Genomic DNA, 16250 nt, shown 5'->3' with positions numbered 1-16250 from the left:
GGTTTTTGCCCAAGTCTCAGACTCTGGTGGGAAATGGGCAGGTTTCTGTTCTTAATCCATCTCAGATTCTCAGGGTGAATGGGCAGATTCTCACGGATGTTCCCCAGTCTCAGAGTTTCGGGGTGAATGGGCAGATTCTCACGGATGTTCCCCAGTCTCAGAATCTCCGGGTGACTGGGCAGATTCTCAGGGTTAGAACATACCCATTAAGATAAGATTAATAACTGTTTTTTTAATGCAGTCTTAGAGTCTTGGGCTCCTAATTCCTCGATTTGGCTTAGAAATAAGCCTGAGGGCATGTACAAACGCGGGAGATGTAGAGTCTGCCAATATATTAAGCCAACTCACTGTTTTAAAGACACGACGGGTTTAAAAACTTTTGGAATCAGGTCCTTCATAGATTGGCGTAGGGTAGGTGTTATATACATGACCGATTGAGCTTGTGGGAAAAATACATTGGGAAAACTTTTAGAGAACTCGGGATAAGAGGGCTCGATTCGGTTAGAGATACGAGGGACACCCCAGTCTCCCGTCATGAAAAGCATCGTAGCTATTGAAAAGATCAAACAATCACCATGAAAAAGCGATATTAATGTGAAATTACTAAGGAGTGAGTGTTTTTGGTAGTTACAGACCCTCTCCCCCAAAGGGCTGAATGAGGGGTTTTCGTTTGCTCCATTCATTGAATAATATAAATATACACATCCAATTTTGTGGTAATATGTGATAAACACAATTTTTATTTATTTTTTCCCCCGTATTTACAATTATTGCTCCTGGTTTCCTTTTGGGGGGTCTCCGTGGTTGCGGTACATCTATATGTGCCAAATGGGATATATACATTTTACCTGTAACTATACACAAAGATCTAGTGCAAGTATATCATTATTATGAAATTGGTACATAATGACTCTGTGAAGAAGTGGAATACATGAGTTGGGGCAGGACATAAACCATCATGATTTCCTGACTGATCTGTCATTTAAAATATCATCAGGTACGGGCTATTGATGCTCTGTTTAGGGCATTATCAGCCACGCGATGATAAGCGTTGGTACTGCTTTTGATATGTGATGCAGAAGTGGGGAGCCCCGCTCCTGGATGGAATGATGCAATATGCTGCATTTATTTTTCTTTTTTCTCTTTGATGCAGGCAGTCCTAGGATGTTTGTAGGCGAGACAGACTGACAGATTAGGGCACCGTCTACATCATCTGATACGGAGAATGTCACTATGGGAGAGTAACTTTATTAGATGTAGGCGGTCTGGGATGTAGGGAGGAGCGATAGGGTGAATAGTTATACATAGTGTCTGTCGTTAGGAGTCTCTATGTTGAGCGGTCACTGACACTGTTTAGATACTTTGTATTGATCTCATACGTTACACTTAATAATAAGAGTTACGTTTTGATGGTAGGATTTATTTGTTTGACTGGATAGTTTCTCAGGATTTTTCCTCCAGGCCAGGGTCCCCATTTCCCCTCCTACTTCCCGCCCACTTATGCCTATGCACAGATAGCCCCTCCCCCATGATGCCATCACTACCAGAAGGAGGAGAGCGCCTGGTACTCTACAGCAGGAAGTTGCCAGGTATGGATATAAATCAGTAAATATACCTATGTAATGATGTTTATAGCGCCATCACATTCTGCAGCGCTGTACAATGTGCATGTATATGTATTAGAACCCTGTATTATGTGTAAACCATGGGAGCCACCATATTAACTTTGTGTTCTTATAATTTGCATCATTGTACTGTTACCCTTCTCTTTGTAGAAGGTTTCACTTTAAATTTGTGACCCCCCCCATTTTCTATGTATAATAAATGGTATGATCCATACTAGATGTTAAATTTTATTGCCAAATTGATTAATGGTTGGGAATTTGTGATTCGAGATCAATGGAAGAAATCACAGTACAGACGGAAACTTGTGATGTTCTTTGATTGGCAACTGGTGACCAAGGGAGCATCCTCCTGAAGACGGTTAAGAACATTGAAGAGATCTCAGAGGTTGCTCCATTGCCGTGGCCAGGCAAGAATCTAAGGGCTGGGTGATGGTTCCCTAGAGAGCAGCCTGCTTGGTGGTGAGGGCCACGTACAACATGAAGGGTCATCAGTTATTGGGATTTGTGTGGACCTGAAGCCTTGTGTTTCGGAGAGCAGTTGCTCCATCTTCACACGAAGTTGAGTGCTAACTGGATTGCTCAGCTGTTTATCTCTTAGAAGAGAGGCTTTCATTGCTCCAACAGCATCTTCAAACTTCTCAAGGTATTTGGCCACATTCTCCCTGTCCTGTTTCTCAGCAGATAGCTGTTGGTGTAACTCAATGTTGTCCTCAATGAGGTCCTCATTGGCGTATTCAGCTTTGAACAGTTCAATCGTGAGGTCTTCAGCAGCATCAAGATGTTCAGATGCGGACATCTCCATGGCATAAAGTCTCTTTTCCAGGTCTTCAGTCTGTAAGTCTTTGGAATTCTTTAGTTCTTGAAGAAAAGTGACTTTTTTGCTCATGTCTTCTAGGCGCTCTATCAATTCTTCATTCTGCCTACGAAGGCTGTTGATAACTGCCTGGAGCTCTTTTTTCTCCTGAGACAGGCCATAGTCCTTTTCCTCAGCCAGGTTGAAATAATTCCATGATATGCGATCAGGTGACACCTGATAGCTTCTCGCGGTGGTCGCACGATGCTCTCTCAGGTGTCTCGGTGACTGGTTTTCATACCTCCGGCTGTAGTCACGTTCTGGATTTAGATTTTCTTCCAGATTTGAGACTCTATCCACAAGACAAGACATAGACCGTCTGTGTTCCATCTTCATCTGGAACATGGAGTTGTTGATGTTCACCAGAGAATGCACAAGGTGCAGATGGTGTCCGGATCCATGTTGATGTCTCTCAGAGTCTTCTCTCTTTTTGCGTATTAATAATATGATACAGAGGAGTATAAAAGCTCCAATGTACCCCAAACACAATAGTTGGCTCAGATATACATCGCGCTGGGCTTTGCACATCTTTCGCCTGCTCTGTTGAGCAATGACCAGTTTACCAGTCTCACACTCTTTTGATACCCTGTGCTACTTATGACATCACAATGAGGCTGCTGACGGAACACCAGGAATGATTGGTTTATGGCATAGTGGGCGTGGCTTTAAGCAGCCACACCCAGTTTTTGAGAAGGTTCTTTTATGAGTGTTTTTTAAAGCCCCGCCCACTTCCTAGCCACACCCAAAGAGTACACTGAAAAAACTGAATCTGCCATTTCACCCCGAGACTCTGAGCCCGGGTTAAAAACATAAAGAATCTGTGTATTCACCCGCGATTCTGAAACTGGGGTAAAACTCTTTAGAATCTGCCTATTTCACCCCAAGACATTTAAACTGATAATTTGCTAATTTACCTAAGATACTGGGGTAAAAACCCAAAGAATCTGTCCATTCACCCGAGATTGTGAGACATGGTTACAATCTCTCAGACTAGGGGCAATAACCTTGAATATGCCCATTTACCCCAAGACTTAGAACTAGGATCCCCAGAAGACCAAAAAGAGGGAGCCTCTTCAGCAGCCTGCACCAATACAGAGACAGGGGAGGGACTATCTAGCCATCTACTCCCAGGTGTAATGTGTAAAAGCTGGGTATCATGGTTCTGATGCGTGATGGCTGGGTGTGGGAGGAGCGAGGTGTGATGTGTAGTGGCTAGATGTAATCGGCATTAGATGTGATGGCTGGGGGTCATAGGAGTGGTCAGTGATTGAAATGAGGTATTGGGGTGAGGTGTGATGAAACAACACCCCAATATGTGTTCTGCAACATCTCCCAACTACAGTGATTCTGCCCTTTAAGGGGTTTTCCTGGCTGTTTGAGGGCAAAAGGGCTTTTACACGTATAGCAAATAAAACCATAGAGTTTTGAAAACTAGACATCCCAGGGTATTTCAAATGCTGGTATTTTAACTCTTCCCATGCACACATTTTATCACCAGCATTCATCAAAGTTTGCAGTATTTTTTCTGTTTTTTCCACACACATTTTACTTCAGGTATGATTTTACGGTTCCTGGTACCTTAATATATGTTCAATATCATCTATTGAGTACAGTGATAACCCCATGCACGGGTTTGTTGGGGGGTTAAAAGGCCACATTTGAGAGGTGTGCATTTTTCAAATTGGAAATGTGACGTGTGGTCACTGCCCCCCGTGTTATTTGGGACATTGTTGAACCCGGCCAATTCAATTCACCCATCAAATCATACATTTAAAAAAAAAAAACAGACAACCCATGGACATTTAACACGCTAGTATTTTAACTCTTTCCACGCAAGAATTGTCTGACACCGGCCAAACCATTCTTTTCCCTGGAAATGTTGGCCAGTAATATATAGTGGAGGTGGGGACCCCATTGTATTGTTAATCACTTTAATGGCCCTATTGCCCCTGGGAGTCCAAATTACCCAGATTAAGGGGGCGGTTCTGTAGCCGTTGTAATCCAATACCTGACTGTTTATGTTAATGTTCACTTTGCTGTCTATATCTAGCCATGTGTGTAAAAAATAAAGTGTTCTTCATTTTTATATACCCTACACTGCTAGTGACTGGGGAATCTGGGAAGGGAGTGTTGTCCAAGGCTAAGGGAGCACAAGTCAGCGGAGGTAGTCGGTCGTACTAGCCAGCTCTGTGACATTACTGACATGGAACGACAACATATTTTCACAGGAATGCAGGGGTAACTGGGGCCTGATCAGAGAATTAAAGAAGAGTCTGGGCATCTGTCTGCCTTTACTAACTATGGCATAACTTTTACAGTAAATCAAAGAAATAACATTGGGAAGCGACAATGAATATATATATATATGACATTATCAAATAGAATGCATAATGCAACAAATATGCCACAATTATATAATACTGTAACAGAATACATTAACATACTCTGCAACACTGTATATAGTATGTCAGTGTAATTTATTATCCATTATTTAGTTGTCGAATACTACTACTACTCTGAGCCATCACATATAAATGGAACTAACTTTATTTATATATATAATACATTGCTGGTATAAATACACATTATGAGGCCAGGAAGCGGTGGGAAGGGGCCCCCTGAGTGGAAGTCCGGATGCTTTGGGAAGGGGCCCCCTGAGTGGAAGTCCAGAAGCTTTGGGAGAGGGGGCCCCTGAGTGGCAGTCTGGGGTCCTTGGGAGGGGGGGGGCCCTGAGTGGCAGTCTGGGGTCCTTGGGAGGGGGGGAGCCTGAGTGGCAGTCTGGAATCCTTGGGAGGGGGGCCTCTGAGTGACTGTCAGGAAACTGTGGGAGGGGGCCCCGAAGTTGCAGTCCGGAAGCTGTGGGTGGGGGCCCCCCGAGTGGCCTTCTGAAGGGGGGGAGTGGCCTTCTGGAGGGGGTGCCGAGTGGCAGGGGCGTAACTAGACGCCTCAGGGCCCGGGTGCGAGAATCTGTTAAGGGCCCCCCCCACCCCCTCAAAAAAAACATGATTTTTACCCAACAATTTTTTTTCAACTAATTCAACAAATTCAATTTACATATTGAATCATATCTGTAAAAAAATCAAAGAAAAAGGGGCGCATGTACAAAGGGCATAATCCAGGGGTGTCCAAGTTTTTTCTGCAGTGGGCCACTTCATCAGAATTGTATACGTGCGCGGGCCGCACTCATTTTTCACTGTGACAAAAAATATGGCCTTTAATAAAATATGCAGATTAAAATAAAGTAAAATGACACAAAACCTTTACTCTTCCTCTCACTGATTTCTGGGCCTTGAAAGTTTTGCGACTACAAATTCAGGATTCCCTAGATTTATTCTAGGGATGAAGTAAAATGAAAATTCTGGACCAAAACATTCAGGGTTCACTTAACCAAAACCAAAAATGACCCCCACCTTTAAAAATAATAATAAAAACTCACATGTTTAATAAAAGTAGGTAACACACAATTGGACAAAATTAGCAATATGACTTGGCATGATAGGAGTGTGATTGCTGTTAGCCTAGGCAACCAGTAAATGCTGGTACCTAGGCATGATGGGACTGTGCTCGCTGTGATTGCTGTTAGCAATCACACTCCTATCATGCCAAGTCAGCCAGTACATGCTGGTACAGGGTGGCTGTAAGTGATGTGCAGACCCCATACTGCTGGCAGCATCACTACACAAGGGGGGCAGCTAGCTAGGTTTCAGCATGTACTGGCTGACTTGGCATGATAGGAGTGTTATTGCTAACAGTAGTCAAAGTCCCATCATGCCTAGGTTCCAGCACTTACACATCCATCCAGTAAATGCTGGAACCTAGGCATGATGGGACTGTGATTGCTGTTAGCAATCACACTCCTATCATGCCAAGTCAGCCAGTACATGCTGGTACAGGGTGGCTGTAAGTGCAGACCCCATACTGCTGGCAGCATCACTACACAAGGGGGGCAGCTGGCCAGGTTTCAGCATGTACTGGCTGACTTGGCATGATAGGAGTGTGATTGCTAACAGCAATCACAGTCCCATCATGCCTAGGTTCCAGCACTTACACATCCATGCTATCACACACACACACTCATTTATTCATATAATCATTAATTCACAGATTCATTCCCTCAATCACACACAATCATTCAAACACCCTCCCCACCCCCTTACCTGCACTGCAGCTCCCTCGATGCCGCTCACAGACTTCAGCAGGGGGCGCGGCCTCCCTCTGCCTTCTCTGCTAAAGCACAGAGGAAGTAGGATGTCACGTGAACTCCGCTTCCTCTGTGCTGGCCAGAAGACCCTCCCACAAGTAAGTAGCAGGGCTTGAGGTGCGGCTCGTGTAAGATCGGTTGCCCTGGCTGCCCTATTTTTCTTTATATATTTAATATAAAACAAACACGTACGTATTAACCTAACATTCGGCACCCTCTCCTCGCCGGCATTCATTTATCACAACACCAAGTCAATGAACGCCTGGACAGCTGCCAAACCGCAACCAATCAATACCCCGGGACTGCTGCCAAACCGCAACAAGAACACCGGGACTGCTGCCAAAACCGCAACAAGAACACCGGGACTGCTGCCAAACCGCAACAAGAACACCGGGACTGCTGCCAAAACCATCAAAGTACTCAACAAGAACAACAAGAAACTAAATACCTAAGGAGCGGGACTCGGCTCCCTATTCAAGGCAGGAATCCATTTAAAATGTTATTTAAAAAATATATTAAAAATGTAATTTCACGTCCATCCGCTCTCTCCGTCCTCCAACTTTTTCTTGCCTTGAGCAGATCTGGGATCTCCAGAAGACACAAGAAAGGAAGGGGTTAATCCAAACAGACACTCGGGGGAGGGGCTAGGAGAATGAGAGAGGCAGTAGACGGCTAGATAGTCCCTCCCCTGTCTCCGTATTGGTGCCGGCTGCTGAAGAGGAAGCCCCGCCCTCTTAAGTAAGTCTGGTGCCGGCTCCCCCTGTCACAAAAATACAGGCTTCGAAGGGCTGATTACAGGGCAGGGGGAGGGGGGCACGCTAGTCCTTGTCAACTCTGCTGCTCTGGGCCCCCAATATTAACGTATAGTCATAAGTCAGTCTGTGTGTTACTATACAGAGGTCAGGGGGTTTTGTATAGAAGTCAGGCTGTGTGTTACTATACAGAGGTCATGGTGTGTGGTTTTATACAGAGGTCAGGAGGTTTTGTACAGAAGTCAGGCTGTGTGTTATTATACAGAGGTCAGTCTATATGATCATAGATGTAAAGCTGTGTTTTACAGAGTTCACACAAGCACACACACACACACACACAATTCACAAGGATCTTTCCTGTTATTGTCCCTTTCTAGTTCTATACACACGCACTCACGTTAAAGAAATAGTATATACATCATTAATACACAGTGGTGCATGCACACAAACACATTCTCACGCATAACCCTTTCCTCACTGACGTATGCTCACGCGCTAATACACACAAACACACTCTCGCACATAAAACGTCCTGATAAGACAAAACCTAATCTTAATAATTACTTTTATTATTTTGAAAAATAAATAATATAATACGTTAGTAATAAATAACCCCTAAGTAAACTCTTGTCAGCTACGAGTCCTAAGACAATCATCAGACCGGCAGGCAGCCAGGCACGAGCAGTAGAAATACAATTTATTTTAAATTATTTAATTGATTATTATTAGTTAAAAATATCCATCATTTTTAATGTTATTCTTTAATGTATAAATGTTAGGCTATTCTTAAATAATAATTAGTGATTGGGTTATATAAATTTATAGATTAAGTTTAAGGGTAAATTAATCTTTAATAGGTGATATTAAATAATTTATTTTATTAATTATCTGTATTCATTATTTTATTTATTTATTATTTCACACCTCTTGGGTGCTGTTCCCTGGCAGTTTTTTTTTTTGGGGGGGGCGGCTGCACGGTGTAGGAAATTCAACTGCTTTGGAGTTAGGATCTAAAATTAGAAGTGTGATGAGACGTTTACACGCAAACGGTAAATATATTTTCCTTTCAAACCCCCCTCCCCCTGAATGCAAATCCAGCGATGCCCCGGCAGCATGGGGAGGTTTCAGAATCGGCGTCCAATCATAGACTCGCAGGCTACCGCTCATGAACCAATGAATGTGCGGCAGCTCGTCTATAAAAGCCAAACTTCTGGCGGTTTAACCCCGTGTTTACGTGCAATTGCAGCTTTTTCGTGGCGGCATTGAGATGGCCGAGACAGCTCCTTCCCCGGCACCTCCGCCGGCAGAAACCTCTGCCAAGAAGAAACAGCCGAAGAAGCCGGCAGCTGCAAAAAGCCGGCCTGTGAAGTCCGGTCCCAGTGTCTCCGAATTGATTGTGAAAACAGTCTCTGCGTCCAAGGAGCGCAGCGGAGTGTCTCTCGCAGCTCTTAAAAAAGCACTCGCTGCTGGCGGCTACGACGTAGAAAAGAATAACTGCCGCCTGAAGCTCGCTCTTAAGGGTCTGGTGACTAAAGAGACCCTGATCCAGCTGAAAGGCAGCGGTGCCTCTGGTTCTTTCAAGCTGAATAAGAAGCAGCTGGAGAGCAGAGAGAAGACATCAAAGAAGAAGGAAACTCCCGTAAAGCCTAAAAAAGCAGCCCCTAAGAAGGTTGTGAAGTCGCCCAAGAAAGCCCCTGCAGGAGTGAAGAAAAGCCCGAAAAAGATCAAGAAACCGTCGGCCGCTCCCAAGAGTCCCAAGAAGCCTAAGATTAAGGCGAAGAAAGCTGGCAAGAGCCCAGCTAAGAAGGCCACAAAGCCCAAGGCAGCCAAAAGCTCCTCAAAGCCCAAGACATCCAAAAGCCCCTCAAATACCAAGGCTGCCAAAAGTCCCTCAAAGCCCAAGGCAGCCAAAAGCCCCGCTGAGCCCAAGCTTAAAAAGGCAGCCCCCAAAAAGTGAGAAGGGGGGGTGTGGGTTTTGGAGCGCCTCTGGTGTGTGCTTTCCCACTTAATTCTTCACACAAAAGGTTCTTTTCAGAACCATCATATCCTCCGAAAATGAAAAAAAAAAGCGTTTAAACACCCGGCCGCGACTATGTGGGCCACCCGCTGAAAGTCTAGCCCCATACTTGTGTGTTAAGCGTGGATTGACATTCGGCCAGCGCTCTCGCTCGGAGCTCTGTCCGTAACAGAATAGAGATAAGGGGCGGGCTTAAAGATTGTGCTTTGCCGTTACTCGTTATGCCCAGCCGGGGACTCGGCCGCTTAACGGCTCGCTCAGTAGTGGGATAATGGTGTGAGAAGTTTCAAGCTTGGCCACGAGCAACAGGGTTGATTTCGTGCATGCGAAGGGAAACACAAAACATAAGCTCGTTTGAGTGACAATGTGGTGGCTCTTAAAAGAGCCTTTGTGGGAGGATGAGGGGGAAACAGAGTTCGCCCACACAGCGTTTACTTAGGCACGTTCACCTCTGATCCTGCGAGCCAGCTGAATGTCTTTTGGCATGATAGTAACCCGCTTAGCGTGAATAGCGCACAAGTTGGTGTCTTCGAAAAGCCCCACCAGGTAAGCCTCGCTGGCTTCCTGGAGAGCCATAACAGCAGAACTCTGGAAACGTAGATCGGTTTTGAAGTCTTGAGCAATCTCACGGACCAGCCGCTGGAAAGGCAGTTTTCTGATAAGCAGCTCCGTAGACTTCTGGTAACGGCGGATTTCCCTAAGCGCTACGGTGCCCGGGCGGTAACGATGTGGCTTTTTCACGCCACCGGTAGCCGGAGCGCTTTTCCTCGCAGCTTTGGTCGCCAACTGCTTCCGGGGAGCCTTTCCTCCGGTGGACTTACGGGCTGTCTGCTTCGTGCGAGCCATACTGATGCATGCGGATCTGATTCACGACGGATACAATGTAACTGTAACGATTCTGTGGCCAACTCAACCCCTTTATAGAGTAGCGGTAAACGTGATTGGATACGCTTAATCACGCCCCTCTTTTTCATAGGCTAGGACGATGGTTTGAAAAAGCCAGCCTTTGATCAAGAGACTTCGGTTAGAGAGTTATCTTTTTTTTGTTGTTGTTGTTAATTAAATTAAATGCTCGAATCGGTCATTTATTCGTTAGCTGCGGTTCTTTTTTTTATTTATTTCTTCTCCTCTCTTTTGGTCAGCCTCCTACCTAGTGAACCTGTGTACTGGCTGACCGTTAACAGCGATACGGCGACAGCTAAAAGCCCGCCTTTATCTTGGCCGCCGTTTGGCGTTTATTTACAGCGATATGCTGCCACCTAGTGGTAAATGAGGGATCGTCGAAAGCGATCTCCCGCGGGCAGGCTTTTGATATTCCTAAATAGCCAATCGGTGTCTGAGGCACGCTTGGGAGCTTCTCCAGCCAACCAACGAGAAGCATATATGAAAAAAGCAACGCCCCCTTGAGGCAGAATGGTGCAGTTCCCCATCAGGTCCGTCCAGTACGCATAAAAGAAAGCGGGCCGGCCGTAGGCGAGTATTGTGTTGTAAAACTCGTGGAGTAAACGTGATCATGTCTGGCCGTGGCAAAGGAGGTAAGGGACTCGGGAAAGGTGGCGCAAAGAGGCACAGGAAGGTGCTTCGGGATAACATCCAGGGTATCACCAAGCCTGCTATCCGCCGTTTGGCTCGCAGAGGAGGCGTAAAGCGTATCTCTGGGCTGATCTATGAGGAGACTCGCGGTGTGCTCAAAGTGTTTTTGGAGAACGTGATTCGGGACGCAGTCACTTATACTGAGCATGCCAAGAGGAAAACCGTTACCGCTATGGACGTGGTGTATGCCTTGAAACGCCAAGGCCGTACTCTGTACGGTTTTGGAGGTTAAGCTTGTTGACTCGTCACTGGAACACCCAACGGCTCTTTTCAGAGCCACCCACACCCTCTCTTAGGCTATGATCATGTTGTCCCCGTGTCGGCCCGCGTTTCTCTATGCACACCTTGAAATAGCCAGCTTAATAGTGGCTGGGTCTGGCTATAGATTGAGTTACTGGCAGGATCGGAGTGCTGGGAGTTGGGCCCGTTTGCAGAACATGTGCTGGAATCAGCAGCTGGTGTCCTCCAAAAGCTGGCTTGAATGGGGGCCGGCCCGGGATTAGTAGGTTCCGTCTAGTGTGTGGTTATCTTAATTCTGTACGTCCCAGTATGTGTGTGATTTTGATTATGCCTTTGTCGCCCCCTCATGTCTTATCCTGTCCGTGTGCCACATGTCCTACCCACGACACTACAGAGTCATGGCTTAGTCAATAGCCCCATGATGTAGCTCAGCTTCGGCTAGCCGCAGTGGTAAAGCAGCCCCTTCGCTCTGCAACGCTGGTTCTGTCTGGCGGTGAAGGGGTTAATCTCTTGGGTCCCAGCAGGAGAAAAGGTCGTTGCCATCACAGAAGCCCCTTCACCTTGGGCTTTTCTTCCCAAGCAGTTTGGTCGATGGGCACGATACCCCAGCTAACCTGGAGGAGTGAGGAGCACATTTCAATGCTCACAAATGCTCTTCCCAAACCTAGCAGTCCGACAAAAGGGGCTAGATCAGTTACATAGCTCTGAGACAGACCATGTGGGTGGCTCTCAAAAGAGCCTTTGTTTAATAAGTGAGAGAACGAGAACTTTACTTGGCGCTGGTGTATTTGGTAACAGCCTTGGTGCCCTCGGACACAGCGTGCTTGGCCAGCTCTCCAGGAAGGAGGAGGCGTACAGCAGTCTGAATCTCCCGAGAAGTGATGGTGGAGCGCTTGTTGTAGTGGGCTAGGCGTGAAGCTTCCCCGGCAATGCGCTCAAAGATGTCATTGACAAACGAGTTCATGATGCCCATGGCCTTGGAGGAAATGCCAGTGTCGGGATGCACCTGCTTCAGTACTTTGTACACATAAATCGCATAACTTTCTTTTCTGCTTTTCCTGCGCTTCTTCCCATCTTTTTTCTGGGTCTTCGTAACAGCTTTCTTAGAGCCTTTCTTCGGAGCAGGCGCAGACTTCGCTGGATCAGGCATCGCGTCTGCTGTCCTTCCAAGACGCAACGCAGGCAAACAGGATGAACGCTGAAGTGTTACTGCGCTGGGCCCTTCCCTTTATAGGCACCGCATGCAAATAAGGCTGTTTTGCTGTCTCGCGGCCGATTCGATGAGGATGTCACGTGAGAAGATGCGGCCGCCCATGAACCGCAGTGCCTACACCGATTGGTGTCTCAGACTATTTCCACCCGATTGGCTGTTTTGGAAAGGAACCAATCAGTGACGATGAGCGTCACGGGGGAAGCTACAAATAGCTGGGTAAGTGAGCGGCGGTTCTTTGTAACGTGCTTATTAATCTATTATCCGCGTGGTCCTTTGTCGAGCGAAAAGCATGTCTGGCAGAGGAAAACAAGGTGGAAAGGTTCGCGCTAAGGCGAAGACACGTTCTTCTCGTGCTGGTCTGCAGTTCCCTGTCGGCCGTGTGCATAGGCTTCTTCGCAAGGGTAATTATGCCGAGAGAGTAGGCGCCGGCGCACCCGTGTATCTGGCAGCGGTGTTGGAGTATCTGACTGCTGAGATACTGGAGTTGGCTGGTAACGCTGCACGCGACAACAAAAAGACCCGTATCATTCCTCGCCACCTGCAACTCGCAGTTCGTAACGACGAGGAGCTCAATAAGCTGCTCGGCGGGGTCACCATTGCTCAGGGAGGTGTTCTACCCAACATCCAGGCGGTGCTCTTGCCCAAGAAGACAGAGAGCCACAAACCTGCCAAGAGCAAGTGAGTGCAGCAATCGGTAACCGCAGGGCAATTAGCCAGCACCACCAACGGCTCTTTTCAGAGCCACCCATAATCTCTGGAACAAGCTATATCTTCCCTTGCTATAAACTTGCTGCAAACGTCTTTAAAGGCAACTGTTTTCCACTGCAGATGTTCAGCCCGATGTTTAGTTGCTGAGTTTAACGGTGGCTAAACACCATTCATACAAGCTACATCATACACCCTACCCCCCCCCCCCGTCCGTTTCAGGGTTAAAATTCGAGGCAAAGCTGCCAGCACTTAAATGGATAAATATGGTTCTCAAGAAAGGTGGGTGGGCAAGTGCTACCACACGGTGGCAGCATTGCATAGGAAATTGTGGTTTACCGCAAATTAAAGTGGCAGAAGCCGGGGAATCCCGCAGTTGTGTGATGGTGTAGCTGGCAATGGTCTGGGGAGCGTATTAATGAATTTGATAATCACTGTGAGAGAGACCCGTGAGTAGCTCCACTGTAGACATCTCCCTTGCCTCTGAAAGCTTAATTGCTAAGAAGGGATTAACCCTTCATATACCCCAAAGTAGTGATGCGAAGTTCAGATCAGTAAAGTGAATCGGATCATTTCGAGTCGTTCATTGAAATGATCCGATTCATGATCCAAATCTTCGGGTCACTCAGTGTGACTCATAGGAGTTAGTGTTTCCCCAGTCCCTCCCTGCAGTCAAACTAACGATTGGCCCCGCCCCTTTCATTAGGGTCAATGAACCCTCCTGCCTGTCTGCCTACTGTAGCGATGTCACTGAAGGCAGAGAATCGTGCAGAGATTCGAACCATTCAGAGAATATCACTGACACCATACTTTTATAAATAAATACATTAATAATCTTAACTGCCCCCAGGATTTAGATTCCCCTTAGATTGCCCACCTTTAGATTGCTTTACCTCTAACTGCACCTTTAGTTAACTTTATTAAATTAACCCTAAACACCCCATTAACCATTACTGCCCCTAAATTAACCCTAAAGACCCTCATTAACCATAACTGCCCCGGCGCGGCTATCGGCTGTCCCTTCCCGTCCTACCTCATCCATGTATCTCCTGCCCTACCCATGGACTTCGGCTCTCGTAGCCCAGACACCCCAGCAGAGACTGGGGATCCCTTGTCACTGGAGCCGCTAGAGAGGTGGCGATCAGGCAGTGCGGCTATCGTACAAACGCCGGCTTTTCCGGGGAAGTTTGGTGATTGCGAGTGATAGGAGTAGGGATCAATATGTGGGGGACAGAAGTAGCAGAGCAAACACAGGCAGGTTTCACATATAAAGGTTAGTGTAGAGGTACTGGGATAGCTGTGATGGCAGAGAGATGGAGAGGGATGGGATTTGGAATGGTTTAATGGGGAGAAGTGGGTACTAAAGGGATCCAAAGTGTTGGTGCCCTCTACTGGCATGTTTAACCCCTTCAATCCCGGAGAAATTTTGCCATTTTTGCGCTATGTCGGTTCAGCGATGATTCTCTTTTACTGTGAATAGTGTACCCATATAAACTATATATTGTTTTTTCAAGGAGAGATAGAGCTTTCTTTTGATACCATAGTTGGATGATTAGCTGAAAATTTAGAATTAGAAATTTAGTAAAAAGTAGCAAGAATTAGAAAAAAAAATCTGTGTTTTTTTCATTTTCCCTCTGAATCCTCACAAAATTAGGTAAAAAGACAGAAAATTCCATCCAGATTTATCCATTTAGGTGTCCTGTAGATGTCGATGTGCCCAAAGTGCCCGTTCCCGGCCGCCTAAGTTGATCGCGGCCGGCCGGCAGTTTTGCTCTAAGTCCCCGTTTTTGGCAGATCAAGTTGCTTGAGAAACCCTGGAAGTCAATGAGGTCGGATTTGCCGGCCGCATTCGACCCTCGCTCCATCGAAGTCGGCATGCCTTGCCGGATTTTCCCGGTGGTGACGTGGAACTCCGTCCCGGTTCGCCAGGGACGTCAGGCACCCTCCGCCGGATATATAGGGAAGCTGCTGCTTGTTCCAGAGAGCCGGCTCCCAACGACCTCGCGAAGCCCAGCCCGGGTGCCGGCAAGGTCCCGGCCCCGGCCGGTAGACCTCCGAAGGTCCCGCCCTGGGCTCCACGGACCTCGTGACGCCCGGCCCGGGTGCCGCACCGGCGGTCCAACCCGCCCAAGTCCCGGGCCGGGTCCCGGGAAGAGCACCATGGGGCAGACCCCCGAGGGTCCCGCCCGGGGCTCCCCGGACCTCGGGACGCCCGGCCCGGGTGCGGCACCGGCGGTCCAACCCGCCCAAGTCCCGGGCCGGGTCCCGGGAAGAGCACCTAAGGCAGACCCCCGAGGGTCCCGCCAGGGGCTCCCCGGACCTCGGGGTGCTCAGCCCGGGTGCAGCACCGGCGGTCCAACCCGCCCAAGTCCCGGGCCGGGTCCCGGGAAGAGCACCATGGGGCAGACCCCGAGGGTCCCGCCAGGGGCTCCCCGGACCTCGGGGTGCTCAGCCCGGGTGCAGCACCGGCGGTCCAACCCGCCCAAGTCCCGGGCCGGGTCCCGGGAAGAGCACCATGGGGCAGACCCCGAGGGTCCCGCCAGGGGCTCCCCGGACCTCGGGGTGCTCAGCCCGGGTGCAGCACCGGCGGTCCAACCCGCCCAAGTCCTGGGCCGGGTCCCGGGAAGAGCACCATGGGGCAGACCCCCGAGGGTCCCGCCAGGGGCTCCCCGGACCTCGGGACGCTCAGCCCGGGTGCAGCACCGGCGGTCCAACCCGCCCAAGTCCCGGGCCGGGTCCCGGGAAGACCACCATGGGGCAGACCCCCGAGGGTCCCGCCAGGGGCTCCCCGGACCTCGGGAGGCCCAGCCCGTGTGCCGCACCGGCGGTCCTACCCGCCCCGGTAGTTGCTCGCGGCCGTCCGGCGTTTTCGCTCTAAGTCCCCGTTTCCGGCAGGCCAAGTTGCTTGGAAAACCCTGGAAGTCGATGGGGTGGATGTATAGATATGTCTATAGAGCTGTGGGCATGGAGCCGTAGATGTAGGGATGTAGATGTATAGATATAGACGTGTATATAGATGTAGCTATATAGATATAGATAGATAGATAGATA

General features: G+C 48.2%; 1 protein-coding gene and 2 pseudogenes across 1 annotated transcript; 1 reads left to right on the top strand and 2 right to left on the bottom strand.

Moving 5' to 3' along the window:
* Window positions 1-16250, bottom strand: part of LOC149279710 (enoyl-CoA hydratase, mitochondrial-like) — a 324415-nt pseudogene that overhangs the window by 205766 nt on the left and 102399 nt on the right.
* LOC149279719 (histone H1 pseudogene) lies at window positions 8699-9388 on the top strand (annotated as a pseudogene).
* Window positions 12051-12431, bottom strand: LOC149279718 (histone H2B 1.1-like). The gene has a single exon (XM_089500992.1). It carries the CDS (start codon window positions 12429-12431, stop codon window positions 12051-12053), a length of 381 nt encoding a protein of 126 aa, XP_089357118.1.

The sequence above is a fragment of the Sceloporus occidentalis genome, unplaced genomic scaffold (genome assembly GCF_023333645.1).
Source record: "Sceloporus occidentalis isolate IW3139 unplaced genomic scaffold, rSceOcc1.0.p SCAF_161, whole genome shotgun sequence".
NCBI classification, from domain to species: Eukaryota; Metazoa; Chordata; class Lepidosauria; order Squamata; family Phrynosomatidae; genus Sceloporus; species Sceloporus occidentalis.
Note: the sequence above shows the minus strand (reverse complement) of the source record. Positions and strands in the feature narration are given on the sequence as shown.

Bases quoted from the DNA above. Each gene is read 5' to 3' on its own strand.
- LOC149279718 (XM_089500992.1), bottom strand. From the start codon at position 12,431: ATGCCTGATCCAGCGAAGTCTGCGCCTGCTCCGAAGAAAGGCTCTAAG.